Source organism: Camelus dromedarius, chromosome 9 (genome assembly GCF_036321535.1).
Source record: "Camelus dromedarius isolate mCamDro1 chromosome 9, mCamDro1.pat, whole genome shotgun sequence".
Classification (NCBI taxonomy): domain Eukaryota; kingdom Metazoa; phylum Chordata; class Mammalia; order Artiodactyla; family Camelidae; genus Camelus; species Camelus dromedarius.
This window is the reverse complement of record NC_087444.1, coordinates 77,053,499-77,081,181: the sequence shown is the minus strand read 5'-3', so window position 1 is coordinate 77,081,181 and position 27,683 is coordinate 77,053,499. Positions and strand designations below refer to the sequence as shown.

Sequence of the window (27,683 nt, the reverse complement as noted above, 5' to 3'; positions counted from 1 at the left end):
TTGTTTTTTTTCAAAGCAAAATTGATATTTTCTGACTCTCACTGTGTTGCATCTTACATTTTTCACTTTACAATCCCTCTTGGAGACCTTTCCATGTCATTATAGCTAGTTCTTTTTCCCTCTTTTCTAAAACTTCTGTCTAGCATTTGCATTGTATGGCTGGATTCTAGTTTGCCCAGCCCTCATTACGTATATTTAAGTTGTTTCCAACTTTTCTCCTCACCATCAATACAGCAGTGAGCGCTCCTGTTTTTGTGTCCACATGAGTGCATTCATCTAGGGTGGAGGTATTGGGTGGCTGGCCCTACCCTTTGTGTATCTTGATAGAAGAAGCTAACAAATTGCCTTCTCAAACGGTGCAGCTAAGCGCACCTCGGTGCCTGTTTCACTACGTACTCACCCAAACGGATTAACAGTTACTTAAATTTTTGACAACCTGATAGCCAAAATAAGTCTTACTGTTGCTTTAATTTTTAAAAATAATATTACTGAGGTTGAGCAACCTTCACGTAGTACATGCCAAGTGTGTTTTGGTCGATTGGATTTCCTCTTCTGTGAACTCGTATGCTCCGCCCAACTTTCATTTGGACTGGCTCTACGATTTCATTCTACACTCTATGTGATTTACAGATTAGCCGTTTCTACCAATGCTGCCACTTCTTGCTTCACTTATATGTCTTTTTTCATACACAGCTTTAAAATGTTGAAATGGTCAAATGTTTTAACCTTGTCCTTGCTGAATTTTTCTGTTTCTTCAGTTCCCCCGGCCTCATACCCTAAGCCGTGGCTGGGGGCCCAGCCAGCTGCAATTGTGACCCCTGGAGTCAATGTCACCTTGAGGTGCCGGGCACCCCAGCCCGCCTGGAGGTTTGCACTCTTCAAGTCTGGAGAGATGGCTCCTGTGCTTTACCGGGATGTATCTGCAGAGCTGGTGGAGTTCTTCCTGGAGGAAGTGACTCCAGCCCAGGGAGGCAGTTACTGCTGCTGCTACCGGAGGTTAAGCTGGGGGCCAGGTATCTGGTCCCACCCCAGTGATGCCCTGGAACTGCTGGTGACAGGTGAGATCCTGGAGGAGGGGGCTATGAGAAGGGACACAGGTGGGATAAGGAGGGACAGATATATAGAGAGAGGAGAGACAAGAGAGAGGGAACATCAGAGAAGCAGGGGTGATTCTCAACCAGGGGCAATTGTACCCTTCTCCCCCACCCGTTTGGCAAGGTCTGGAGACATTTTTGGTTGTCACGACTGGGGAAGAGTGTGCTCCTGACATCCCATGGTTAGAGGCCAGAGACGCTACAAGACATCTTACAATGCACAGGACAGTACACTCCCCCACCCACACACACACAGCCACCAAATTATCCAGATTTATCCAAAATGTCACTAGTGCTGCAGTTAAGAAACCCTGGGAGAGATACAGCCTCCGAGACCCAGGGGGAGTGAAATACGCATGACTGGGAGGTTAAAAATAGAACATTTTAGCCAGGCACTGTTCAGTAAACAGTGGGGAAAAGCGACATACAGACATACAGGAGGCGGAGACAGAGATGCAGAGAAAGGCACGCTTGGGTACCCAGGCGCTGGGAAGGGCAGGGACATAGAGGCACAAGGGCACAGAGAGGAACACGGACTAGAGAAGGTGAGGGAGACACACAGAGTAGGACAGAGGCGGAAATGTCGAACTTGACGGAGGCTGAGACACTGGGGAGGCGGGGAGAGGGAGGTTGGAAGGCAGAGAGGAAAAGAGAAAGGAGGGAGGGAGAGGGAGGGGAGAAGAGAGATGCGGGAAGGAAGAGTGAGGTGGGAGGGAGAGAAGAGGAGGGGGAAAGAGGGGGGAGGGAGATAGGGGGGAAAGAAGGTGAAGGGGAGGCCCGGGAGGCGCGGGGCAGCGCCCAGCCGCCGGGTCCCCGTCCTCTTCCCCCGCAGACGAGCTGCCGCGCCCGTCGCTGGTGGCGCTGCCCGGGCCGGTGGTGGCGCCCTGGGCCAACGTGAGCCTGCGCTGCGCCGGCAGCGTGCGGGGCATGAGCTTCGCGCTGTACCGCGTGGGCGTGGCGGCCCCGCTGCAGTACCGCGACTCGGCGCAGCCCTGGGCCGACTTCCCGCTGCTCGGCGCCCGCGCGCCGGGCACCTACAGCTGCTACTACCACACGCCCTCCGCCCCCTACGTGCTGTCCCAGCGCAGCGAGCCGCTGGTCATCAGCTGGGACGGTGAGGGCACCCTCCGCCCGAGCCCCAGCCCAGGCTCTCCGCCCCTAGACTCGGGGGTTAAGTCCTCCAGCCTCTCCTCCCTCAGACCCAGGGGTCCAGGTCCCCAGCCCCTCCTCCCTCAGACCCAGGGGTCCAGCCCCCAGCCCCTCCTCCCTCAGACCCAGGGGTCCAGGCCAACAGCCCCTCCTCCCTGAGACCCAGGGGTCCAGCCCCCAAGTCCTCCTCCCTCAGACCTAGGGGTCCAGCCTTCCAGCCCCCTCCTCCCTGAGACCCAGGGGTCCAGCCCCCAGCCCCTCCTCCCTCAGACCCAGGGGTCCAGGCCCCCAGCCCCTCCTCCCTCAGACCCAGGGGTCCCGGACCCCTGCTCTCGTGGAACCCCTCCAGTTTGAGTTGGGTGTTGCCTCTCAACCCAACCCTGGAGGCTAGAGACCCAGAGGGTGGGCCGAGACTGCGGGTTCGGACGCTGACCGCCTCTCTCCCTTGCTGGCCCCGCAGGCTCAGGCTCCTCGGACTACACCCAGGGCAACCTCGTCCGCCTGGGGCTGGCCGGCCTGGTCCTCATCTCGCTGGGCACACTCGTCGTTTTCGACTGGCGCAGCCAGTTTCGCGCCCCTGGTAGAGTCTGGGCCTGAGTCCCAGAGGACAGAGAACACTTCCCAGAGAGGGTGGAGAAGAAGCTGGGACCTCTTGAATTGGACCGGCCCTTCCAGGAACCCCACAGCCCTCTCCGCTGAGCCCAGCTTCCCGACTAATAATAGTAACCTTTACACCACGCCCTCGACCTTCCTTTCGGGTCATTTCTCCAGGACCTCCCAGGTCAGTGAAAGGCACTATCCGTGGTTAAGGCTTCCTAGCCAGAAGACCTGAGTTCGAATCCCAGTGCTGCTGCTCACTCCCTGTGGGATATCAGGAAAGGGACCCTTCCCAAGCCTCGGTTGCCCTGTCTGCAAAATGGGAGCACTGGTAATACCCATTTCAAAGGGTTGCTGTAGGCTTAAGTAGACAATGAACGTGAAGCGTTTAAAACCGTGACTGACTCATAGTAAATGCTCAATAAACGTTGCCTGCGATGTAACAGCGATTTCGACCAAACTCATAGAATCCGGATGAGTTCCAGTTGTTTTTGTTTCCATCGCGCATGCTCCAGCTCACCTTTTAAGCAACTCACCCTCACTCCCTTCCCCACATCGCTCTTGGCCCCAGGCAAACCTCTTCCAAACTCCTCCTCAGACCCTCCCAAAGGTGGACCAACATCAGACCAAGTAGAATTTCGTCTCTAATTACAGCTTGATTTGCGCCCAACTGTTTCCCTTGAACCTTCACTGTCACTAGGCGGGCGTCCGTTTGTAAAGCAACAGCAAGTGGCGCGTGCGCAGTGGAGTTCTGATCTGGACTCAAAATCATCCTTCCAGAAGGCTGGGCTGCTTGCAGTTTCTCCTGAATGTATTCACTTAACTTCTATTTTAATCTGGCCCATCTTAATGTCTTTCTCATCCTCTTACATTTTCCGTCTCCAAGCCTTACCACTACTCACTCGTTGTGTTCTTAATTTATCCCTAATTTTGGTGGAACATACTTCCTCTTCTGTTTTATTAAAATTCCCAACTTTCCTTTCCCCTCTTCCCACTTTATGGGGAAGAGAATGACTTCCATTTCTGGGGACAGCCCCAGCCCCACCGCTCTAGGTGGGTAGACTTTAACAACCTACAGAGACTTCTGAATTTTCATCTGTGAAAGGAGACACTAAAAATTTCTACCTCCTCGGCTCTAGAGAGAATTAAGGCGGTAACTTGTCCTCAACACATGAAGAAAGATCGCAAAACGTTAGATTGTGGGGGAGGGTATAGGGCGGTGGTAAAGCGCGTGCTTCACGCAGGAGGTCCTGGGTTCAATTCCCAGTACCTCCATTAAATACATAAATAAATAAACCTAATTACAGCCCCCGCCAAAAAACCACCTTAATCAGCTGCTTTAACTCCCTCACCCCCTCCTTTGGGGACAGGACATAGATTAAGAAGCAAAGTTTACATCTTGACCACTGTTGTATCTATAAACTAAAATTCAAGTTCTGTGAAACGATATTTAGTTCTATTATATGGATGCACTGACATATTCTATTTTATTAAAAATGCTGGCTACCAGTCCCTTCATTGACATAACGACCCCTACACCTCTCTCTCTCTCTCACACACACACACACACACACACACACATACACACACGCATGATTTGAGGAAAGATGAGCCATATTTGTTGATATGTTACTTTTGTTTCGGAAACTGACCTAAACCAGATCCTGTATCAAGATTGGTAAATTTAAGAGGTGAGTAAACAGCATAAAATCGTGTTATTTCAACACCCAATTCTCTGAGCGGGTGCAATTAGGGAACTCACCTGTGAGATGAAACAGAACTGTATTTTGCAGTCAAATCCGCTGCCCACGTGCACTGACTTGCTGAAGAGCTGGAACTCTCCTGGTTTGTTCTTGGTGCCAACATGGGACCCTGGTAGCGCACATCCAGAGCAATCCTCCTGGCACGTGTGGATTCGGGAGATGGAGGGAGGAGGTCTGTAGGAGGGAACCAGACTTGGGGCTGCCAAGTCATCACATCCCATCTGCCCACTTTACAAACGGGAAATTAGAGGCAATATGAAGCTTCCTCATGCATTCATTCCATCATCCACCCACTGCTTCCTTCTTATCCTTACTATTTTCTGTCTGTCTGTCCCCTGTTCACATGTCCTCATTTGCACATCTACCTATTCTTTTTATTTTAATTTTTTGGGGGTGCGGTAATTAGGTTTACTTATTTATTTTTAGAGGAGGTACGGGGGATTGAACCCAGGACCTTGTGTATGCTAAGCATGTGCTCTACCAGTTGAGCTATACCCTCCCCCCACCTATTCTTTCATTTGCCCTTGTATATCATTCATTCTTACATCTGTTCACCCATTCCTGCCTTCATTAATCCATCAATTCATTCATCTGCTCACCTATTTACTTCTTCAGTATCCATCAGTTTACCCATGCATTTATCCATCCACTACATCCAAAAGCAGTTCACCCAGTGACTAGCACAAGGCTTCCTAGAGACCAAGTGGTCAATACATGCTTATTGAGTGAACAGTAGTCCTAACACTGATTTCACTTTCTACCATTGAATACCTCTCTCTACCAGGCGATCCACATATGCTATTCCTAGTTATCACCAACAGCCCTCTGAGACACAGACAGGTGTCTCACCTGGGACTTCAGGGAGTCTGTGTGGTTAGACTGTGGGTCCCACCCCCCACCCTGTGGCTGTCTCTTACACAACAACAACGTCTTCCAGGCTGTTGAGTCAAGACTTCTCGATTTCTTTGGAGTGAGTCTCCTCCCCCACTTTCACTTTCAAATGAGGAAGAGAAAGGGGACTGTTATCACATCAAAAAACTGCAAAGCAATGTATGGTTTTCGAGGCAGTGGTTCCTTTTACTTGAGACCTGTAAAAGCTCAGAGTGTCCAAGATGTCTGTAATGAGACTGTGATACATCTGGTCCAGTCTCTCTGTTCTCTCCTGTCTGGTTCATGCTACTCATCTTTCAGCTCTCAGATTTGATGCTGATTCCTCTGCAAACTTTTGCCTGCACCCATCTGTGCTCGCATAGAGCCCTATCATCACCCTATCTATTTGCTATATATCAACTCTCTCTCCCAGACTAGACCACAAGCTCCTCCCAAGAGGGACCAGGTCGGTTTATCTCCACATCTCCAGGGCCTGGCACACAGGAGGTTTTAGGAAACACACACATTCTCACTGGATGAGCTCTTCCCTCTGAAAGCAGGCTCCATCCTTTCACCCGTTTATGGTGGACAGAGTCCTGGTCCCCCAGACCTGTAGTGTCCCTATTCCCAGAACCTGTGAATACATTGTATGTGGCAAAAGGGATTTCACAGATGTGACTTAATGAGGAATCATGCTATTGGGAGATTATCCTGGATAGTCTGGATGGGTTCAATATAATACTTATGAAGGAGGCAAAGGGCTCAGGGTTATAGAAGGCAATGTGAAGATGGAGACAGACAAGACATGGAAACAACCCAAATGTCCATCGACAGATGACTGGATAAAGAAGATGTGGTATATAGATACACACAATGGAATACTACTCAGCCATGAAAAAGAATAAAATCATGCCATTTGCAGCAACATGGGTGGACCAGGAGATTGTCATTCTAAGTGAAATAAGCCAGAAAGAGAAAGAAAAATACCATATGATATCTCTTATATGTGGAATCTTAAAAAAAAAAAGGACATAAATGAACTTATCTATAAAACAGAAACAGACTCACAGACATAGAGAACAAACTTATGGTTACCAAGGGGGAAAGTGAGTGAGAAGGGATAAATTGGGAATCTGAAATTTGCGCCTCTCGGGAAGTGATGGAAATGTTAGCTACCTTGATTGTGGCGGTAGTTACATGGGTGTAGACATCTATTAAAATTCATCAAATCGTACATCTGAAATACATGTAGTTTACTGTACAGGAACCATACCACAATAAAGGTGTTACAATTTTTTTAGAAGATGGAGGCAGAGGTCAGTGATATGCGAGGCCACAAGCCAAGGGATGCAGGTGCCTCTAGAAGCTGGAAAGGGAAGGGAATTGGATTCTCCCCTACAGCCTTCTAGAAGGAATGCAGCCTGCCAACCTATTTTGGACTTCTCTCCTCCAGAACTGAAAGCCATTTTAGTTTGTGACAGTTTGTTATAACAGCAATAGTTATAACAAGAAAAATGACTACTATTAGCTTCAATGGCATCTTCTTTCGGATCCCACACCCCCAGGCGTCTTCACCGTTAGGACGTGCGCTTCTGTCCATGCACCTGCTTCCCCCAAGTTCTCATCCATCCACTTGCTGCACACATATTTAAGGGCTACCAGGGGTGACCTACTGTGTGAGGTGCTGGGGGTGATCTGGGGAGTAACAGCAGACATGAACTCTACTCTCTTGAAGCTCATGGAGTAAAGCATTAACCAAACTACTGCTCACTGTCTTGATGAGCAGCAATTAAAGCTGCTGTGGGAAACAGATCCCCTCCCCAAGGAAAAAAATATATATAAATTTATTTCTCTCTCACTCAACAGAACATAGTTGAACAGTTTAGGGCTGTTTATCAATAGCTTTGCTTTTTATCAGCATGTACCTTTCATATGTGGTTCAGAGCCAGCAGAAAAGGGAGACAGAGAGAGGGAGAGAGGGAAAGAGAGAGGGAGGGGGAGAGAGGGAGAGAGAGAGGGAGAGAGGGATGTCTCTCACCTCTTCATAGGGGCACTCAGCCCATCCCGGGGGCTCCGCCCTCACGACCTAGGCCTAATTACCTCCCAGGGGCCCCACTTCCTAATACCAGCACGTTGAGAGTTAGGGCTTCAATGTAAGAATTTTGGGGAGACACGGGAGGCATCACAACAGCATCCCTGGGGAGACCTCGTATCCACTGCTTATTTCTAAAGAAGTCCGGAAAGCTCATGCCACCGTAAGGGGGCGGCCCTACTGTGGGGTCCCGGAAACCTCTCCCATCCCATACCAGTCAGAGGCTTGAGCTGCAGCTAATCTGAGTCTTGGCAGGAAGCCTTAAGATCCTCCTGGAACATGAGAAGATGAAAGGCTTGTGAGGAACTGCTACCTCCCACTCGCCTTCTTCTCTGAAGAAGCTTTCGTGAGAAAGCTTCTCGCTGCTTCCTGGGTTCTGATGAAGGGTGAGTCTTTTTGCTCTGTGTCCCTCTGATGGGGGCTGCAGAATATAAAAACGCTTAGCGGTAGTCCAGGTTTGACTCTTGGGCTAGGCAAAAAGGTATTTATTTGGCTTTTGCCCCTGGTTCCTGGCACGGAGCTCCTAAAACCTTTGGCATTTCCTGATTGAGGAGGGTTGACAGGCGTGTCATCTGTTCTAATGAGGCCATTCTTGGTGGGTGTCTGGGGGGCTGGTTATCAGAAAGACCAAGACTTGATTAGATGCATGGAAATCCCACCAGCCCTCAACCTACCACCAACCTCCAGAGAGGGGAGATGGGCTGGAGATTGAGTTAGTCATCAGTAGCCAGTAATCTAACCATTCATGTCTATGGAATGGAAAAGCCATTAAAAAAAAAAAAAAACAAAACCCTAGGAGGAAGAACTTTCTGAGTCATAAAACTGGTTTAAAGAAGCTGGGTAGATAAGGCGCTGGTTTGAAAGCATTGCTGAGAATATCAACCTTGTTTTCTGGTGCAACATGGAGGACATGAATCTTCACGACTCTTAGTAAATTGTGCTGTTGAAATGAATGGACATGCAGAAGTGGTATCTGACCAAAAGGGCCTTATAATAACCTCAAAAAAATCATGGTCATGTCTTTCGAAAATAACTTTCCAAGAAACATCTGTGATTATAATTGGTTTCCCTCCTTGATACTTTGTGGCCTTACTGATTTTCTGGATTCCTGAAATGGTAAGGCGAGTAAGATCTACTAAGACGACAGAGCCTCAGGAGTATTCTGGTCTTCTTCCAAAGGAACCAGAGGTTAAAAAAAAAAAAACCAATAAAAACCAACAACTTGCTGGGTTTCTTACTTTAACAAAAGACTGAGAATTCTGTGTTATTATTATTATTTAATTGAAGTATAGTCAGTTTACGATGTGTCAATTTCTGGTGCACAGCATCATGTTTCAGTCATACATATACATACATATATTCCTTTTCACATTCTTTGTCATCATAGGTTACTATGAGACACTGAACACAGTTCCCTGTGCTGTAGACAGTTGAGTAAAGCAAAGGGGAGGAAACTCTTCCATAGAGAAGGGGAAGTTGGACGGGACTGCTGTAAACAAAATGCCCGCTGGAGAAACTGAGAGGTTGGAGTACAGTGGCTTTTCATTGGCTGAGTTATGACAGTGCCTCACTGGCTGAGCTGTTGCCAGGGAAGGAGAAAATTTTTCCTTTGGGACAGTAAAGTGGTCTTGCCTTCTGTCTGGGGGTGCAGGTACCCTTCTTCCTGTGGGGAATGCAACTGACTCTAGCAGCAGGACCTGACAGCTCCCCCTTCTCCATTTTTATTCTCCCATTTTAGTGAGGTTTCCCTTTATTAATTTTATTAAAATTGTGTTGTTATTGTCATATTATTTCCTCTCTCATTGCCTTTTTCCTCCTAAGTTTATGTGCTTTTCTTACATCTCCTTAATGTCTTTTCATGAGGTTTCAGGAAGAAATGTGTGTGTTCCACCTGCATGTTTACATGACAGTCCTTGTATCGGTCCTTAAACTCAGTGGCCCCAAACTCTAAGCTCTAGAAGCATTCACTCTTTTTTGTAAACTCAGTTTTTCTCATCCCAAAGCACCTCACTTAAAATTTAAAAACATTTAAAGTGAGAGCCAGCAATTCCACTCCTGGGTATATGTCTGAAGTAAATGAAAATATTAATTCAAAAAGATACACGCACTCCTAATGTTCATAGCAGTGCTATTTACAGTAGCCAAGACATGGAAGCAACCTAAGTGTCCATCAACAGATGATAGATAAAGAAGATGTGGTGTATATATATGGTGTGTGTATATATATGGTATGTGTAGATATGATATATATATATGGTGTGTGTGTGTGTATATATATATGTATATGTGTATATATATATATATATATAATGGAATATTACTTGGCCATAACAAAGAATTAATTTTTGCCATTTGCAACAACATGGATGGACTTGGAGGGTATTACGCTAAGTGAAATAAATCAGACACAGAAAGACAAATCCCGTATGTCATCACTTATATGTGAAATATAAAAAATAAAACTAGTGAATATAACAGAAAAGAAACAGACTCACAGATAACAGAGAACAAGCTAGTAGTTACCAGTGGGGAGAAGGAAGGAGGGCGGGGCAAGATGGGGATGGAGGATTAGGAGGTACAAACTGCTGTGTGTAAAATAAGTAAGCAACCAGGATATATTGTACAGCACAGGGAATACAACCCATATTTTGTAGTAACTACAAGTGGAGTATAACCTTCAAAAATTGTGAATCACTCTATTGTACACCTAAAACTTATGTAATATTGTAAATCAGCTATACCTCAATAAAAATAAATATAAAAAAAGGAACAAAAAACCATTTAAAACTAACATCAATTTCAGCAAATTTAGAAAATTCATATAAACAAGAAGGAAAAGAAGATTGACCATTCTACTACTCAGAATACTACTTTACAAACACTGGGCTATAGAGGAGGTGGGGAACAGCTCAGTGGTAGAGCATGTGCTTACATGCACGAGGGCCTGGGTTCAATCCCCAGTCCCTCCATTACAAGAAAATAAACAACCAACCAGCAGTTTCTCACCACTTTGCTTTGATTCGTGAATATGCCTTAGAATTGGACGATCTGAGGTCTGAGCTGTCGGAGGTCCCTGAGGTGGCTTGAGAGCCTGTTGCAATAAGTAGTTGTCATTTCCTGATTGTGACTATGTGATAGAAACTGTGGGTATGTGACACTAGAGGTTTATAAAGCCGGAGCAAGGCTGTTACAGCATCTCTGTTACCAAATCAGGTCTGTCTGCCTGCCGCACAGCAACGGGCGTCCGGAGAACATTCAGGCTTACCACCAGCAGCAGCGTTGGCGGAAGATCTTGGAAGAGGCGCAGACGGACCAGCATGATCTCCCAACTCCTGACCCTGCTCTGCGTTGGTGCGTCTCGGGGGACAGGAGGACAAGGTGTTGCAGGTGGTGGTGGGCTGGGCTGTTGCGCAGCTGGAGTTGGTGTGACCTGTGGGGTAGGTATTAGGGTCAGGTGGATAAGCAAGGGATAGAAACGTCCATTTCCTGAATACATGTCATGTACGAGGAGTATGTTGGGTACTTCACACACATTTTCCTCCGCCTGTTTTCCAAAATCCAGTCATTCCTGAAGTCCCCAGGGACATTCTGCCCTCTGTATGTGACATCTGTTTTCTTTCCTGCGTGATATTCTTCTTCAAGTTGCCTTGGGGTTTTATATTATTGTTTTTCAAACAACTCTATTTTATTGTATTATTATTTTAAAACATTTCTTTAAAATAAAAATGATCCCGACCTGCCTTCTCCTTGGGTAACCGTAAGATTGTTTTCTATGTCTGAGGCTCTTTCTGTTTCGTAAGTAAGTTCATTTGTACTAGTTTTTAGATTCCACGTGTAAGTGATAACATACACTATTTGTCTTTCTCTGTCTGACTTAGTATGATCATCTCTAGGTCCATCCATGTTGCTGCAAACGGCATTTTTCATTCTTTTTTTTATGGCTGAGTAGCATTCCAATGTATATATCACATATTCTTTACCCAGTCATCTGTCTGTGGACACTCAGGTCGCTTCCACGTCTTGGCTGTTGTATATGGTGCTGCTGGGAACGCCGGGGCGCTTGTATCTCTTCTGATCAGTGTTTTCATCTTTCCCGGATACATGCCCAGGAGTGGGATTGCTGGATCACATGGTTTTTTGAGGAATCTCCATACTGTTTTCCACAGTGGCTGCACCAAACTGCATTCCCACCAGCAGTGTAGGAGGGTTCTCTTTTCTCCACAGCCTCTCCAGCATTTGTTGTTTGTGGATTTTTGAATGATGGCCGTTCTGACTGGTGTGAGGTGATGCCTCATTGTAGTTTTGATTTGCATTTCTCTGATAATTAGCAGTGTTGAGCATGTTTTCATGTGCCTGTTGGCCATCTGTGTGTCTTCTTTGGAGATTTGTCTGTTTAGGTCTTCTGCCCATTTTTTGATTGGGTTATTTGTTTTCCTTTTGTTACTCTATTTTAAATATTAAATATTTCTCTTTTAAAAAAAACCCTCTATTTTAAAAGAAGATCTGTAAAACACTTGTTACTGAGAAATCAGTATCTCTCATCAAAAACAGAAGATAACCATCAGCACACAGTCAGTAGGGGAAATAAAGTAATTCCATTCAGTTCGAATTAGCTGCTGCTGCTGCCTGCCAGAGCACCCAGCTGGGCTCTTCCTTTTCGTGATTAAGACAGAGAAAAACAGGAAGAGAATGACCTTCTCACACAGATTCAATGTTATTGAATCTCACGTCACTGTATGACCTAAAGTCATTTTCCATCTCGTAGAAAAATTCTGCAGAACAGTTTCCACCCTCGCTTTGCAGGAGAGGAGCCTGAGGTCAACAGCTGAAGTGACCTGCTGGGGCCACTCAACTACTACCTGGAGAAGTGGAGTTCAAACTCTGGCCTGCGCAGCTCCAAAAACCCTCACTTTCCACTGAGCCATACTAGGAAATGAAAAAGGTCTCAGTCTGGGGGAGCTTTGGGGTGGAAATGTGTGGAGTGTGAATGAAGGGAGTCGTGGTTTGGAGAACCTGGAGAAGATAAGTGAACACTGAATCCAATGATCTCAGTAGGTGGTTGGCAATCGTTGTATGTAAAGGGTCAGGGAGTTGAGAGCCTCGGGGGGCCACACGGTCTCCTGCAACTTCTCAGTGCCTGTTAGAGTGGGGGGCACCAGACAGGCAAGCGATAATGAGTGTCGGTGAGGAGGTGGGGAGGAGGGAAGCCTGGCGTACTGCTGGCGGGATGTATACTGGTGCACTCATTATCAGAAACAGTATGAAGTTTCCTCAAAAAATCAGAACTAGAACTACCTTAGGATCCAACAACCCTACTTCCAGGCAGGTATCTGAAGGAAATGAAATCACCATTTTGAAGAGATGCCAGCACTCCCATGTTCACTGCAGGGTAATTCAAAGTAGCCCAGGCAGGGAAACACTGTAAGTGTCCATCAATGAGTGGGTCAAGAAGACACGTGTGTGAGCGCACATGTGTGACTACTACTCAGCCACGAGAAAGAAGGAAATCCTGCCACTTGCAACAATGTGGATGGACCCTGAGGGCATTATGCGAAGTGAAATACATCCGAGAAGGACTAGCACTTGGGATAACTGTATCGCTTACATGTGGAACCTAAAAATGTTGAACTCATAGGAACAGAGTGGAATGGTGGTCACAGGGGCTGAGAGTCGGCTCAAAGGCTTCTAAGTGGAGAAAGTTCTCGGGACTCTAACGAGCAGCAGGGTGACTACAGCTAACAACACAGGATTATGTAAGGGGGCTGAAAAAAGAAAAGTTTCCAGTATTGCCTGGTGTCCCCTGGGGGGCAAAGTTTTCCCCAATAGAGAATCATTGTTACAAGCTAACTGAACTAGAATACCTCTGTTGGTGTCAAAGAACACATTTCTTTTCTTTTCTTTTTTTTTTTTTATTAATTTGGTGGGGAGGTCATTAGGTTTATCAATTTTTAGAGGAGGTACTGGGGATTGAACCCAGGACCTCGTGCATGCTAAGCACACACTCTTACCACTGAGCTATACCCTCTCCCTTATGAACACGTTTCTCAGAGTTTGATCCAGAGCCATAAGAGGAAGATGGGGAATATGAGTGACGTCAATTTTAGGCTTTTGAGATTGACTCTGGGGCCCCGAGGACAGGACTCGTGGCCAGGTGCAATGTCAGAGGTGCACTCAGACCACTGTGTGAGAGTGGAGGACCACGTTTTCAGCAGCTGATGTGTAGGTTATGGGGTTGTGCTGGAAGGAGGTGGTGCCACTGACAGGGAGTTTGGGAAGCCACTGTTATTTCTGAAGTTTCAATAATCTTTGCAAATGACTCTCTTCATCTAAGGCTTAAACTCAGTCAGTCCACACGTGTTTCCTGAAAATTTGCCAAAATCTAGACAAGCACTGAGGATGCATTCTCTGCCCTGAGAGGCTTAAATTCTAGTGACTCCAGATATCTGATGAAACCCAAGAGCATCAAGAATAATACCTACTTGGCGGGGGAGGGTGTAGCTCAGTGGTAGAGCACGTACTTAGCATGCACAAGGCCCTGGGTTCAATCCCCAGTACCGCCATTAAAAAATGTATTTAAAAAAAAAATAACTACTACATATAAAATAGATAAGCAACAAGGTCCTACTGCATAGTACTGGGAACTATAATATCTTGTTATAGCCTATAATGAAAGAGAATGTATACCTGTGTAACTGAATCACTATCCTGTACACCAGGGACTAACACAACATTGTAAATCAACTATACTTTCAATACAAAAAAATTTTTTTAAAGAATAATAGGTGTCATTAAAACCTAAGTGTTCTTTTCCCCAACCAAATGGTTTTTGTCATCATTGGTGACCCTGTCTCTAGAAGCCATGGCACCAGGGGAAGGGATGGGTCCTATGTCCTCTACAATGTTGACACCCTCAGGGTGACAAAGTTGACCAGTGGTCAAGTCTAGTGTCTCTTGTCTTCTCCTCCACCATAAAATCTAGAGGTGACATCACAGGATAGACGAATGATGGATAAAGGATGAATGGTGGGGAGAAACGGGTAGGTTCTGGGGCAAAGCGGCAGAACCATGCAGCACCCGGGGGGCTCTGTGCAGGGAGAGGAACCCGGGATGGTGAAGGGGGACAGTGTGAGAAATGGAAGGGAAGCTGTCGGGGTAGGCCCTGGAGATCTCCATGGCCTCGTTCCCAGAAGCTCTAGATACGCTTCCACAGCCAAAGAGAACTAAGTTGCTAGGAGGAAGTCAGACTTGACCAACCTAGTGCTGGTTCTGAAGACGGAGGAAGAGGCCACAAGCCAAGGAATGCGGGCAGCCTCTAGCAGTTGGAAAAGTCCAGGATATCTGATTCTCCCTGCTAGAGCTTCCAGGAGGAACGCAGCTCTGCGGACACCTTGATTTTAGCCCGTGAGACCTGTGCTGTTGGGTTTCTCTCACCTGGGGCGTTGCAAGAAAATAAACATGTGATGTTAGACGCCACTAAGTTGGTGGTAACTTGTCACAGCAGCCACAGCAAACTGACACACGCTGATGCCACATGTGTTCTTGGGGAGGAGGCTGGGACTGCGAGCGAATGAGATGATGAGGGGCCTGAGCTCAGTGTGAGCCCTGGGACAGCCCCTCAGGGACCAGGAGGGAGATGACGTGGGCTCCGTGCAGGTGCTGGCGTCTCAGGGACGATCCTTTGCAGGGCTCTGTGTTGGCCAAGGAGACCTAAGAAGAGATGGTGAGTGTTTCTTCCTTGAACCTTCCCTGATCCCTCACCCCAGAGGCTCCACTTTCCCTTCTTCCTTCTTTAAACGGGCTTCCTGAGAGCAGGTGAGTCGACCACATCCAGTCCCGAGATCTGCTTCCTTCCAGAGTCACCTCCCAAGCCCTCCCTGAGCGCCTGGCCCAGCTCGGTGGCACCTGCCCGCAGTAACGTGACCCTGCGCTGCTCGACTCCTACCAAGGATGTAAACTTTGTTCTCAGAAAGGGAGGAAAGGTCTTGGAGCTCTTGCAATCACCTGATTCCACAGAGGGCCAGGCGGAATTTCACCTGACGGATCTAAAAAGCATTAATGCTGGAGAGTACACCTGTGAATACTACAGAAAAGGCCATCCCCACATAAGTTCACAGCCCAGTGATGTCCTGCAACTACTGGTGACAGGTGAGGAGGGGGTGCCTCAGAATGACGTGGGATCTCCCTAGGGACAGGGACGAGGGAGGAGCCAGAGGAAGGGGGGCGGGGTGTCCCCATCTCCAGCGTAGTTGGGGAGGGGGAGACGGAGAAAGTCAGGCAGAGAACTGATGCCTTGGTTTTACCCAGGGCTTGTAGGAGGGAGCAGCTCCTTCCTGGAGTCAGAGTAGAAAGAGGCTGAGCTCAGGTACCTGTCATTCCCACACTCCCTGAGAGCCTCCTTCCAGGAGAACAGGGGTGAGTGGGGGACCCAAGGCTTCTCCCCATGATCTCAGAGCCCTCCTTCTCTTACAGGGTATTTTTCTAAACCTTCCCTCCAAGCCCACCAAAGGGGTGTTGTGACTGAAGGAGCAGAGGTGACCCTGCAGTGCCAGAGGCCAGACACTGAAATTGTGGCTGTAACGTTTGCCCTACTGAAGGCAGGAACGGCAATGCCCATGCAGCGCCGGAGTCCAGAGGAGAAGAGGGCGGAGTTCTCCCTTCAGAATGTGAGCATCGGTGACACAGGGAACTACAGCTGTGTGTACTACCAGACAAGGGCCCCTTTCTTGGCCTCCCGCCCCAGTGATCACCTTGCGATCTGGGTCACAGGTAAGATTTTTACCAGAAGGAGAACCAGGGCTGGATAATCTTCCTGCCACCTGAGGGAGTGGACTGGAGGGAGGTTCTGTCCCTCCAAGACTCTGGAGCTTGGAAAAATCACCTGGGCAGGATGGCTTTAGGGCCAGAATCCTGCAGACCAGTGGAGCAGATCTTGTTTCGAGAGCCAATGCAGGTGGTGGAGAACCACATAAAAGGAGGCTGGGCAGGGGCTTCCCACCATGGATGATCAGATGTGCTCTGAGGGGTCCAGGCTTGGTGTGTGTGTGGGGCACTTGTAATACCTGACCCCCACTAGGAAAATAAGATACAACCACGAAGTCATTGCACATGTCCTGGGTGGGGCACCAACTCGTTTAGACTGAAGTGTGAACGACACCTCTGGAAGTTATGCAGAAAGAGGGTCCAGCAAGAAGACAAAGGAGGAGGGAGACGTGTCATCAAAACTGGGTCCCATCAAAGGGCCCGGGAAGCGAACACCTTCCTACAGCATTCAGAGACTTGCAGGAAGATCTGTGCTTCATTGTCATTCATGCTCTACCACTCCTGCCTCTCAGCTTGGCCCAGTCAAGCCTTCCCCTTCCTTCCTCCCTCCCTCTCTTCCTTCCTTCATTTTTGAAAGAGGTCATTTTTAAAAACTGCAGTAACAACACATAATATAAAATCTACCATCGTAACCATTTTAAGTGTACGTTTCAGTAGTGTTAAGTACATTCCCATGTTGTACAATCATTGTCACCCTCCAACTCCAGAGACTTCTTCATCTTGCAGAACTCCATTAAACCACACATCCCCCTCGCCCTCCCCCAGCCCCGGCAACCACCATGCTGTCTTCCGTCCCTAGAACTCTGACCACAGATACTTTACAGAAGTGGAGCCACACTTCTGCGCGGCTTATTTGTCCTTCTGTGACTGGCTTATTTCGCTCAGCATCACGTCCTCAAGGCTCACTCAGGGAGCATCTGTAAAACGGGGCTGTGGCGGGGGGCGGGGTCAGCATGCACACCTAACCCACACAGCTTTTGTGAGAACTAAAGATAACGAAAGTAATCAATTACAACCCACAGTTCTGATAACAGTATTTGTATTACTCAAAATACTTGAGTCCAAGTGACAAAAGTCTTCCTTGAAGTAGCCTAGAAAGAGTAGGGGAAATACATATATATATATATATATTGGCCTATGGAATTAAGGAACCACTCAGAGGTTCCTAACCTGGCACTACTGACATTTTTGAGCTGGATAATTTTATCTTTGGGAAGGGAGAGAAAAATGCATCCCAGGAGGGGAGGGTGCAGCTCAGTGGAAGAGCGTGTGCTTATTATTAGCAGGCACGAGGGCCTGGGTTCAATGCCCAGCAGCCCCATTAAAAATAAATCAATCTAATTACCCACCCACCCCCACCAAATAAAATAAAAACATCATCATTTGGGCTATTAAAACAAAATACCACAGGCTGGTGGCTTATAAAAAACAGAATTTTTTCTCTCACTGCTCTGGAGGCTGGACATCTGCGTTCAGGGTGCCAGCGTGGTGGGGTGAGGGCCTCTTCTGGGTTACAAACTTCTCCTGTGTCTTCACATGGTGGAAGGGGACAAGGGAGCTCTCTGGGGTCTCTTTTACACACTATTGCATATAAAATAGATAAACAACAAGGACCTACCGTTTAACACAGGGAACTATATTCAGTATCTTGTAATAACCTGTAACGGAAAAAAATTTAAAACTAGCACAACATTGTACATCAACTCTGCTTCAACAAATTGTTTTTAATGTGAATAAATGCAAAGTTTCAGACAGGAAAAAAAAACCCCACCAAAGTCCTAATGGAATATTCCAGGAAATAGTAGACTAAAAACATGTGTATCCCTCTAATAATAATAGTAAATATTATCCTTATTATTACTTATGAATATTGGTGGAAATTACATGACCTCTTAAGGTCTTCCAGCTTCTAAAAAGGCCACGGGGCGTGTATCTGTCTGTCTCAAAATGCTGATAAAACAGAGCAAAATGGGTAAGCTGGATTTGCTCTCTACAGAAGGAGGAGCTATTAAATTGTGGGTTATTCAACAACTGGTGAATACTTTAAAAAGTTCCTCTGTTTCTTGGCATACGAGGAACCTTCTGAGTTTCTTGCTTGATGGTTACATGTATCGCTGCCTCTGACATGACTATGCTGACATAACAGCTGACCTGGAATGAACCAAGAAACTGTCCTCAGACTCAGTCTAGACCTTGTCTGTCTTCCTTCAGCTGCTCCTCAAATCCTGGCAACTGTCGCCAAGGGCAACAGGTAGAAGAAGAGAAGAGGATGCCTTTCGGAGGGTGGATGATTGGGTGTAGGCGCACTGATAGATAATTTTTTAAAATTTTTATTGAAGTGTAATTGATTTACAGTGCTAGTTTCAAGTGTACAGCAAAGTGATTCAGTTACACATATACATATGTATATATATTTTCTTTCAGAGTCTTATCCATTATAGGTTATTACAAGAAACTGAGTATAATTCCCTGTGCTATACAGTAGGTCCTTGTTATTTATCTATTTTATAATGTGTGTCTGTTAATCCCCAACTCCTAGTTTATCCCTCCCTGCCCTTTCCCCTTTGGTAACCATAGTTTGTTTTCTATGTCAGTGAGTCTGTTTTTGGTTTGTAAATAGAATTTGTATCAAATTTTTTATTTTCATTTCCACATATAAGTGACATCATATGATACTTGTCTTTGTCTGACTTCATTCAATATGATAATCTCCAGGTCCATCCATGTTGCTGCAAATGGCATTATTTTATTCTTTTTATGGCTGAGTAGTATTCCATTGTATAAATATACCAAATCTTCTTTACCCAGTCATCTGTCAATGGACATTTAGGCTGTTTCTATGTCTTGGCTATTGTAAATAGTTAGGCTGTTTTGGTTTTTTTTGGTGGGGGTAGGTAGTCAGGTTTATTTATTTACTTTAATGGCAGTACCAGGACCTCGTGCATGCTAAGCACGCACTCTACCACTGAGTTATACACCCTCCCCCTGCACTGATAGATTATTGAAAATTGAGACCAAGAGTTCCCTCCTTAGGGTTCGCCAGAGCCTTTTATAAACCCCTTACTTTTATGCAGCAGTTGTAGGACCAGAACCCTGAACCTGGTTGCTGCCCCCCGGGGTTTCACTCATGGAGATGTGAGAGTCCTCTGATCAGCCAAGGCAGGAGGCAGGGACAAGGTGGGCGGCAGTAATCCTGGCAGACGAGAGGGAAGGAGAAGTAAGCGACCCCAGCCTCACCCTTTATTTTTCTTAGACCATCGGCTCTTTGACACTGGGTGACACATGGCAATGTCAGGAGACATTTTTGGTGGTCACAACTGGGGTGGGGAGGATGCTCCTGGCATGTGGGACTGGAGACCAGCCACACTGCGATGCACAGGACTCCGCCTTCCACAAAGCGTTATCCAGCCCCAGATGTCAACAGCGCCAAAGTGGAGAAACCCTGGGGGCAGATCCACTGTCTAGTTTCCAGTGAGACACCAAAGTTCTCAGCGGTGATTTTAAAGGTGGAGATCACACTCTCCTCCGATCCCTGGTGCCTCTCACTACTTAACATTACATGTCCCAGGCCAGTAGCTAGTCAAGAAATATTTAATAATAAAACTGGCTGCCTAACTTGGCATCCTCCATCTTCCCTTAAGGTCACTGGGTCCCCCTGCCTTTATTCCAAAGTTCGATTTGTGTCCAGTTTCCCAGTCCAATTTCTTTCAAGCCAGGCCCTAGGAATCGAGTGGCTCGTGGCGTTTAGTCATCATTTCTGAACTTTGAACAAGACTGATGTGGTCTCTGGCTGAGCAGAAAGCAGAAGGCCGCTGGTGGGAGGGCTGAGCTGAGAGGAGGAGGAGGTGACCAACAGCCTCCCACTCCCTGACGGTGGCTGTGAGCTGAAAGCTAAGTTGGGTAGAGCAGAGGAGCGAAGAGCTGAAGGTGGTCCCCTGGGAGCAGAGGAAGGAAGTGCTCAGGGGTCAACCGTGAGCTCCTGGGGCCTGCTGCCTTCCTGATGTGCAGGGCTCAGAGGGGGGCCTTCAGACAGGCTCAAGGGTCGGACCCTTCTTTTTCATCAACGCCACGAGGCCGGACAAACGAGCGTGGATGGGAAAGCCAGTGAAGAGAGGTGTGGCAGGTACCACAGCCGCAGAGCGGACTGCGGTCCCAGCCCCCGCCCTGCTGCTCACCAGCTGTGGGGCCCTGGGCCATTTCTTTTGAGTTTTAGTTTACTTATCTGGTTTAAAAAAAAAAAAAAAGGACCAAAAAACAAAACAAAAAAAACCCCACTCTATCCTGACCTCTCTGTGCAATGAGGATTACAGAACAGCCAGGGGGCTTTGGGAAAGGTTAAACGTTAGATATGTGAGTAGGCACTCAACACATGTCAGTTTGAGTTACTACTATTTTGTCCCCAGAAGCACTGCAGAAACTGGCTAAGGTGTTCTGTCTGTGGTTCCCAAACAGACGGGAACCACAGCCATATCTGCTGTAAGAGAATCTGCCTGTCCAGCTGCACTGGCCAGGGTTCCCTAGGGAAGCATAATCAATTACACACACACACACACACACACACACACATAGTGGACCCTTGCACAATGCAGGGTGTTACGGGGTAGCTGGCCCTCTGTATCCACGGTTACTCCACAGCGAAGGTTCTGTAACCCTGGATTCAACCACGGATTAATCCACAACTTGAACTGTGTAGTACTGTATTATTTACTATTGAAAGAACCCATGTTATTCAAGGGTCAACTGTATATGACAAATACATACATGATACATATATTCATCCTATATAGACAGAGAACACATATTATCCTATGTCTAAGTGTATATACACACCTATACGTGCTATAGCATATGTGTGTACCTATCTCGTCTATAATATCCTCCCTGTATTACTCTCTATATATATACACACACACAAAATATAAGGCCATACCCTATATATAAGAATTTTCTTTTGAGAAATTTGAAAAACACTACTCAACAGAAATAAGAGACAGTCATGCACCCACCACCCAGAATTCTAACTGTTCACATCTAGCCATACTTGATCCAATATGTTTTCTTCCTTTTCCTCTCAACGCAATTCCCATCATTTTGCTCTCTTTGCTACAAACTTCTGCCCTGAAGTCGGTGTCATCGCTTCTGTGCGTGCTTTTACACTGTTACTACGTAAGTATGCCTTGGTAAACAAGATACAGTTTCAAGAGTGATCCATCAGTGGTCTAGTATTGTCATTATTGTTCTGCAACTCCATTTTTTTTAAACTCAAGGATTCTGTCTTCTAGGTAAAGATGAAGGAAAGTCTTCCGAGAGAGCAGAAAGCAGGCTAGGTAAGAGAAAGAGGCCGAGTCATCCAGTCACGGGGTGAGACTTCCCTGTGAGGCACCGGGGTATCCACCACTGGGAAAGTTCTCGAGGATGTCTGTCTATATTTGAATGATGCCTGACGACTGCGGTTCAAGGCAAAAGCCTTTCGAGGTGAGTCGGGTTAGCGTCGAAGCTCTGCCTACTCATCACTGAGGAGGTGCCTGGAAATCCTACTTCAACTCTCCGACCCTCAGCTGCCGCCATCTGTAAGATGGGTACCATTCTCTGTCTCCCAGGGTATTTGCAAGTAGGAGACAAATGAAGTGAGATCTCCAGCTCGTGAGAGAAACTCAATCAATGGTAGACATATTTAGGCATCAGAAGATGTCTCAGGAAACCAACTTACCTCCCTCTTTCCACCAGGGACCACTGGAATCATTCTCATCGTCATCTTCATCTTCCTCTGCCTCCTCGCCTGCTTCCTCATTTACAAATACACCCGGGGTGGTGAGTTCAGGAAAACAAGGGCTACATATTTGGGGGGAAATGGAAGAAATGGGACGAGGACGTTAACAGCACAGGATTAATCCTTTCTCTCTCTCTTTTCATCCCAGGAGTACATCCTGACAAGAAGACCAAAAGGTAGAGCTACTCAGAGAATCCCACCAACCAATACTTAACTCTTCCTGTATTGCATCCCTGACTAGTTAAGACCTTCTTTCTTTCTTATCTCAACCTTTCATGTGCCCCAGACCAGCTCCAGTGACCATGCCAAGTTTCTCTTTACCTTCTCTCTTCTTGCAAACATCCTCCACTTCTCACTCCATGTTCTTCCTGGGTTCCTTTCCTCATGGACCATACTGCCGCCAACCCTTTCCTCCCCCTCACCTCACAAGACTTTCCTGAGCATCCAAATGACTTGGAGACCCTAAGGTGGGGTGTAGGAGTTGGGGGGGAGGGCAGAAGAGAGTTTGGTTTACAGAGACCGTGCTGTGACCCTGCTTTGCATAAACCCTCAACCTCCTCAAAAGGATGGTGATTTCTCTCTCCAGTTTCCTTTATCTCCAATACTTCACTGTTTCTCTCTCTCAGCTCCTGCTCTTCTAAGGATCCTGAAGACAGGGTGACAAGTAATCAGCCTGGGAAAGAAAGTGGTGGTGGGTACACGTGTGTGTGTTCATGTATTTGTGTGTGTATATGTATATGCACACATGTATGTGTATGATGTGTGCTATTTTTGTGCATGCATGTCTGAGTGCATATCTGAGTCTGCATGTGTGGGGTGCAGGTACATATGTATGTATGTGAACACGTCTGTGGACGTATGCATGCAGCACTGCACAAATGTGTGCAGGGGTGTGTGTGCTAGGCGTGTATGTGTTGTGTGTGCACACACAAGTAGCTGGCATGTTTGTGTTCATGCACATGAGCATGTATATGCATGTGTGCTTGTGTTGCGTGCATGCGTGTTAGTGTGTGCACACATGTGCATGTGAGCGGGTGTGTGTGTGTATAAATCTGACCCCTGGAGCCTGGGGACGAAGCAACAGCAGAATCTTTTCCCTCCCAGGTGCATCGGCATCTGTGAAGAGTTGTTCCCTCGCCTTGGTGAGTTTCCATGCTGGTGACTCCCTGTCACCCCGGGCTCTCCATCACCACCCTCCCCAGTTCTGTCAACGTCAGGGCCCCTGCTTTCACCCGCTCCCGCCCTTCCCGTCCATGTCAGGAGAACCTGGTCTGAACTCTTCTATGTCTTCCCCGGCCATGGGACCTGAGTCCCACAACTTGTTCTTTCTGAGGGCATTCCCCCGTCTGTCAACCGGGATGAACACCACCTTCTCGGTAGGCTTAACGGGAGGGCTTAATGAGCTCACAGTCACACAATGATCAGTCGGATTCCAGGCACGGTGTAAGCATTCGGTGCCTTGAAGCTCCGATTCTCACAGCGATCTGTGTAACCTCAGGCAAGTGGCTTTCCCACTCTGAGCCTCAGTTTCATCTGGACAACGGGTCTAATACACCCCACCTCGGGTGCCATTATGGAAATCGGGCAAGATCCCTCTGGGAGGCGCGGACCACAGTGCCTCGCATAGTATACCCTGCAGTTATGAGTAGCAACCCTTGTTTTTTCCCTTTACAACGCAATTTGTTTTTTATTGTGGCAAAACGCACATAACATAAAATTTACCATTTTGGGGGGGAATCTATCTATTTACCTATCTATTTATTTAGTTATTTATTTTAACGGAGCTACAGGGAACTGAACCGAGGACCTCGTGTATGCTAAGCATGCACTCTAATGCTGAGCTATATCCTCCCCTCCACCAAAACTCACCATCTTAGCCCGTACAGTTTGGTAACTTGCCGGTACATTCACAACGTTGTGCGATCACCACCATATCTAGTTCCAGGAACGTTTTCATCACCCCAAAGGCAATCCCACACCTTTTTAGCAGTCTCTCCCCATGTCCTCCTCCCCACCCCCCAGCCCCCGGAAACTACTAATCTGACTTCTGACCTGATGGCTTTGCCTCTTCCAGACATTTCACAGAAACACCTCTGCTGTTGGCTGTTTGTAGGAATTCACTATCACCACCTAACAAACCATCTCCAAAGCACCGTGGCTTAAAGCAATACTGTTATCCTGCAGGGTCCGCAGGTCAGGAGTCTGGGTGCGGTGTGGCCAGGTCCTCTCACTCGGATCCCACAGCGCTGTGGCTGAGGTGTTGGGCAGGGGCTGATTAGGGCTTGACAGGAGAGAACTTGCTTCCACAGTCACGCAGGTGGTTGTTGGCAGGATTCGGTGCCTGGCAGGCTGTTAGCCGGAGACCATCCTGGCCACAAGGCCACACAGTGACTCATAACATGGCAGCTGGCTTCACTGGCGTGAGCGAGAGGGAGGCAAACAGAGAGGGGCTCGCTGTCTTTTGTAACCTGGTCGTGGACGTGGCATTCCATCTTTCTCACCGTATCCTGTTTGAGAGCCGAGAGTCACAGGGTCCAGCCAACACTCAAGAGGGGAGGGGGCCTCACGAGGGCTTGGGGGTAGAAGGCTCCTGGGGGTGCTCTTGGAAAGCTGCCTTCCACACTGTCACTACGGCTGCTCCCTCCTCCTAGCCAGCTGCTCCTCCTGGAATACATGACCCGCTTTGCCTTGCTTACCTCCAGGATGAAGGGTCCCAGGTCTCATGCACTGAAGAACCCCATGGAACAACTTATGCTGACCTGGACACCAGAGCCCTAAGTCAGGGCCCCTCCAGCCAGATGAAGCAGCCTCTGGAAACCTGTGTGTACTCAGCCGTTAAGACACAGCCTGGAGAAGACCTGGAGCCTGGGAAGAACTTCTGACAAGGGAACAGACAACGAGGCAGAGGCTCCTTAGAAGACTAGGCAAGCGGGGGTCCCATTCCTCAAATCTCCAATGAAGATGTGTTTCTTTCTTCTAAGGAAGTTTTTAAAGTGAGAGGTATTCACACAGAGTAAAATGCACAAATCTTAAGTGCACAGCTCAGTGACTCCATCCATCCATCCACTCACCCATTTATACATCTATCCATCTCCATCCATCCATCCCTTGGTGTAACCAACATCCACATCCATCCCTCCAGAAGGTTTCCTTGTGACGCTTCCCAGTCGACTGCCATTTCCCCTGAGATCATTCTTTCTTCTGACCTGTCACCTTGGGTGAGTTTTGCCTTTGTTCTTTCATACGCACTCATATAAATGCAATCACGCCATTCGTACTCTTCTGTGTCTGTCTTCTGTCACTTAAATATACTGTTTCTGAGATTTATGCTTGATGTCACCTGTATTAGTGTCTTCTTCCTTTTTCTCTGCTGAGTATTACTCCATCGTATGTTTGTACCACAGCGTGTTTATCCATTCTCCTGTTCATGGACATCTGGGTTTGTTTCTGGTTTGGGGCGTTTACGAGTAAAGTTTCCGTGAACACGCTTAGCTATGTCTTTGTGTGGATAGGCATACATGCAGCCCTTTACCTGGAGGTGGAAGGGCTGGGTCAAAGGACAGCTATATGCTTAATTTTATCAGAGACTTTCAAAGGGTTTTCCAAAGGGCTGCGTCATTTCCTGCTTCTTTCTTTGCGGGGGTGGGGGTGGTGGTTGTGGTGGTGGTGGTGGAAGCAATTAAGTTGGTTTATTTATTTATTTAATGGAGGTACTGGGGATTGAACCCAGGACCTCGTGCATGGTAAGCACGTGCTCTACCACTGAGCTCTACCATCCCGCCTCCTGCTTCCTTCTTGCTGTGTGCTCAGTGCCTTTCTCGGCTGCCAAGCTCCTGCTCCCACTCCCTTCCCACCATAAAACTGCCCCATGACCTCACATGAATTTGTGGGCTGGGGGAGGGAGGTCCTGAATGAGTGAGCATTCACGGTGTCAGTCAGACTCTAAAATGACCTCCAGTCCTCTCCGCTCCTGTGTAGTCCCCTCCAGGGGGACTGGTGACTTGCTTCTAACCTACAATATGGTGAAGAAGGTGGGCTGTCACTTTGGCGGGTACATTATCTGAGGCTGTAACTTCTATCTGGATGGCAGACTCTTGACCACTGAAATGGTGTCCCCCTGAAACTGAGCTCCCCTGATGAGTTTAAGAGTAGCCGCTCTATCCAAAACTTTATTCCCTTTCTTGTCCCTCCCGCCTTCCCCTCAGGACTGAGGATTATCAAAGAAAACAGGGGATTGAAACCTAGCAGGACCCTGCAGGGCCCTCCCGGGTACAAGAGCTCCTCTGTGTCCCCCGTTTCTGGTTTGTACAGAAAAAAAAGCTTTAGTCTGCTAGGCCTTCCCTGAGTTCCAAAGAGCAAATTCAAGCAGTTACTAGTTAGGGAAGAGAGGGAATGCAGAAACAAACGAAAAGCAGCCAAGAAACAATAGTTCAGCAATAAAGCAGAGTCTGAGCTCCTCCTCAAGGGGTGTGCGTAACAGTTTAACCTGTATCTTTGAGTTGTTCTGCAGAAACTAAGACCCTGCCCCCCCCCCACCAGGTAGAGGCTGGTAACTACACACTGACCATAAGCACACAGACCCCAGACTGGCTGGAACCAGAAGGTTGATGATTAAGGTTCCCCAAACATTTCCCTGTTACCTCACCACCAACCAATCAGAAGAAAGTCCATGAGCTGCTCATGCCACCTGCAACCCTCACCCCAAATGCCGCCTTTAAAACCCTTCCCTGAAAGCCATCAGGGACTTCAGGTTTTTTGAGCAGGAGCTGCCCATTCTCCTTGCTTAATGCCCTGGAAATAAATGCTGCACTTCCCTTCACCACAACCTGGTGTCCGTAGACTGGCTTTGCTGCAAGACAGGCGAGCAGACCCACGTTTGGTTTGGTAACACTGCCTTCTTGGATTGTGCACTTTGATGACGTGGGCTGCCACACCGGGAAAGCCCACATGGCAAGGAACTGCAGGTGATCTCCAGTCAGCAAGGAACAGAGGCCCCTGACCCAGCAGGCTGAGGCAGCAGAATCCGTGAACAAGCACGTGAGTTTGAGCTGTATGACAAGGAATCTGGCTGGTCTCTGCCTCTGGTACCTGGGAGGTAACTGTCAATGCTCGGTGTTTCTCCTAATAGGAGTCCCTTTGTTATTCCCAGTGGGCCCCTTGGCCCACTCCTGAGTTTATGGTAATAAGATGACTCAGGATGGGGGAGGGGGCTGGTGGGTCCAGAAATACCAACCATGTGATTGGAAGGTTGGAGCTTTGAGCCAGAGGATGTGAGTCTTCTGGGGAAAACGGGGGCTGGAGATGGATTCTGTCAATCACGCCTATGTGATGAAGTCCCAGCGAGCACTCTGCATACCAAAGCTCAGGGGAGTTTCCTGGTTGACGATACACACTGATGTGTTGAGGGGGGGACACATCCTGAGAATAGAGGAAACTTCACACTGGGGGCCCTCCCAGACCTCCCCCTTGGCATCTCTTCATTTAGTTGGTCCTGATTTGTATCCTTTATAATAAAACGGTAATCCTAA

At 47.6% G+C, this 27,683-nt stretch overlaps 2 protein-coding genes, 1 long non-coding RNA gene and 1 other non-coding gene across 10 annotated transcripts in view; 2 read left to right on the top strand and 2 right to left on the bottom strand.

The window, feature by feature from the left end:
* The window catches only part of OSCAR (osteoclast associated Ig-like receptor), a 4,788-nt gene extending 1,479 nt beyond the window's left edge, over positions 1 to 3,309 (top strand). Inside the window, exons 3-5 of the mRNA XM_031457242.2 lie at positions 759 to 1,058; positions 1,927 to 2,208; positions 2,704 to 3,309. Of these exons, the coding sequence (XP_031313102.1) occupies positions 759 to 1,058; positions 1,927 to 2,208; positions 2,704 to 2,840 (719 nt within the window). The 3' untranslated portion in view covers positions 2,841 to 3,309. The remainder of the gene's footprint in view (positions 1 to 758; positions 1,059 to 1,926; positions 2,209 to 2,703) is intronic.
* On the bottom strand, positions 695 to 22,216 carry LOC135322129 (uncharacterized). 2 transcript variants are annotated; one of them, XR_010382464.1, is made up of 4 exons: positions 22,096 to 22,201; positions 19,450 to 19,578; positions 4,603 to 4,777; positions 695 to 1,079 (listed from the first exon to the last, which is right to left on the bottom strand). It is a non-coding gene; the product is annotated as an uncharacterized LOC135322129 (long non-coding RNA). The 2 variants fall into 2 exon arrangements; XR_010382465.1 differs by lacking the exons at positions 695 to 1,079; positions 4,603 to 4,777; positions 19,450 to 19,578 and adding an exon at positions 21,066 to 21,953 and having other exon boundaries at positions 22,096 to 22,216.
* Positions 10,744 to 27,683, top strand: LOC135322122 (T-cell-interacting, activating receptor on myeloid cells protein 1-like). 6 transcript variants are annotated; one of them, XR_010382442.1, is made up of 11 exons: positions 10,744 to 10,916; positions 15,250 to 15,285; positions 15,420 to 15,710; positions 16,035 to 16,331; positions 21,668 to 21,712; positions 22,113 to 22,196; positions 22,304 to 22,331; positions 22,782 to 22,846; positions 23,260 to 23,297; positions 24,858 to 25,373; positions 26,695 to 27,683. XR_010382442.1 is itself a non-coding variant. In XM_064489809.1 (10 exons), the coding sequence occupies exons 1-10, from the start codon at positions 10,883 to 10,885 to the stop codon at positions 25,035 to 25,037; spliced, it is 1,098 nt and encodes a 365-aa protein (XP_064345879.1). In that variant the 5' UTR covers positions 10,744 to 10,882; the 3' UTR covers positions 25,038 to 27,683. The 6 variants fall into 6 exon arrangements, 4 of the variants coding, with proteins under 4 accessions (XP_064345879.1, XP_064345880.1, XP_064345878.1 ...); XR_010382443.1 differs by lacking the exon at positions 26,695 to 27,683 and adding an exon at positions 24,230 to 24,348 and having other exon boundaries at positions 24,858 to 24,995; XM_064489809.1 differs by having other exon boundaries at positions 24,858 to 27,683.
* TRNAG-ACC (transfer RNA glycine (anticodon ACC)) lies at positions 25,861 to 25,933 on the bottom strand. Its single transcript has one exon. It is a non-coding gene; the product is annotated as a tRNA-Gly (tRNA).

Excerpts from the sequence above, each read along its gene's own strand:
- LOC135322122 (XM_064489807.1), top strand. The coding sequence starts at position 10,883 with ATGATCTCCCAACTCCTGACCCTGCTCTGCGTTG. Across the intron at positions 10,917-15,249 it reads CCTGACCCTGCTCTGCGTTG|GGCTCTGTGTTGGCCAAGGA; the intron begins GTGCGTCTCGGG and ends GATCCTTTGCAG. Across the intron at positions 22,197-22,303 it reads TTACAAATACACCCGGGGTG|GAGTACATCCTGACAAGAAG; the intron begins GTGAGTTCAGGA and ends TTTTCATCCCAG.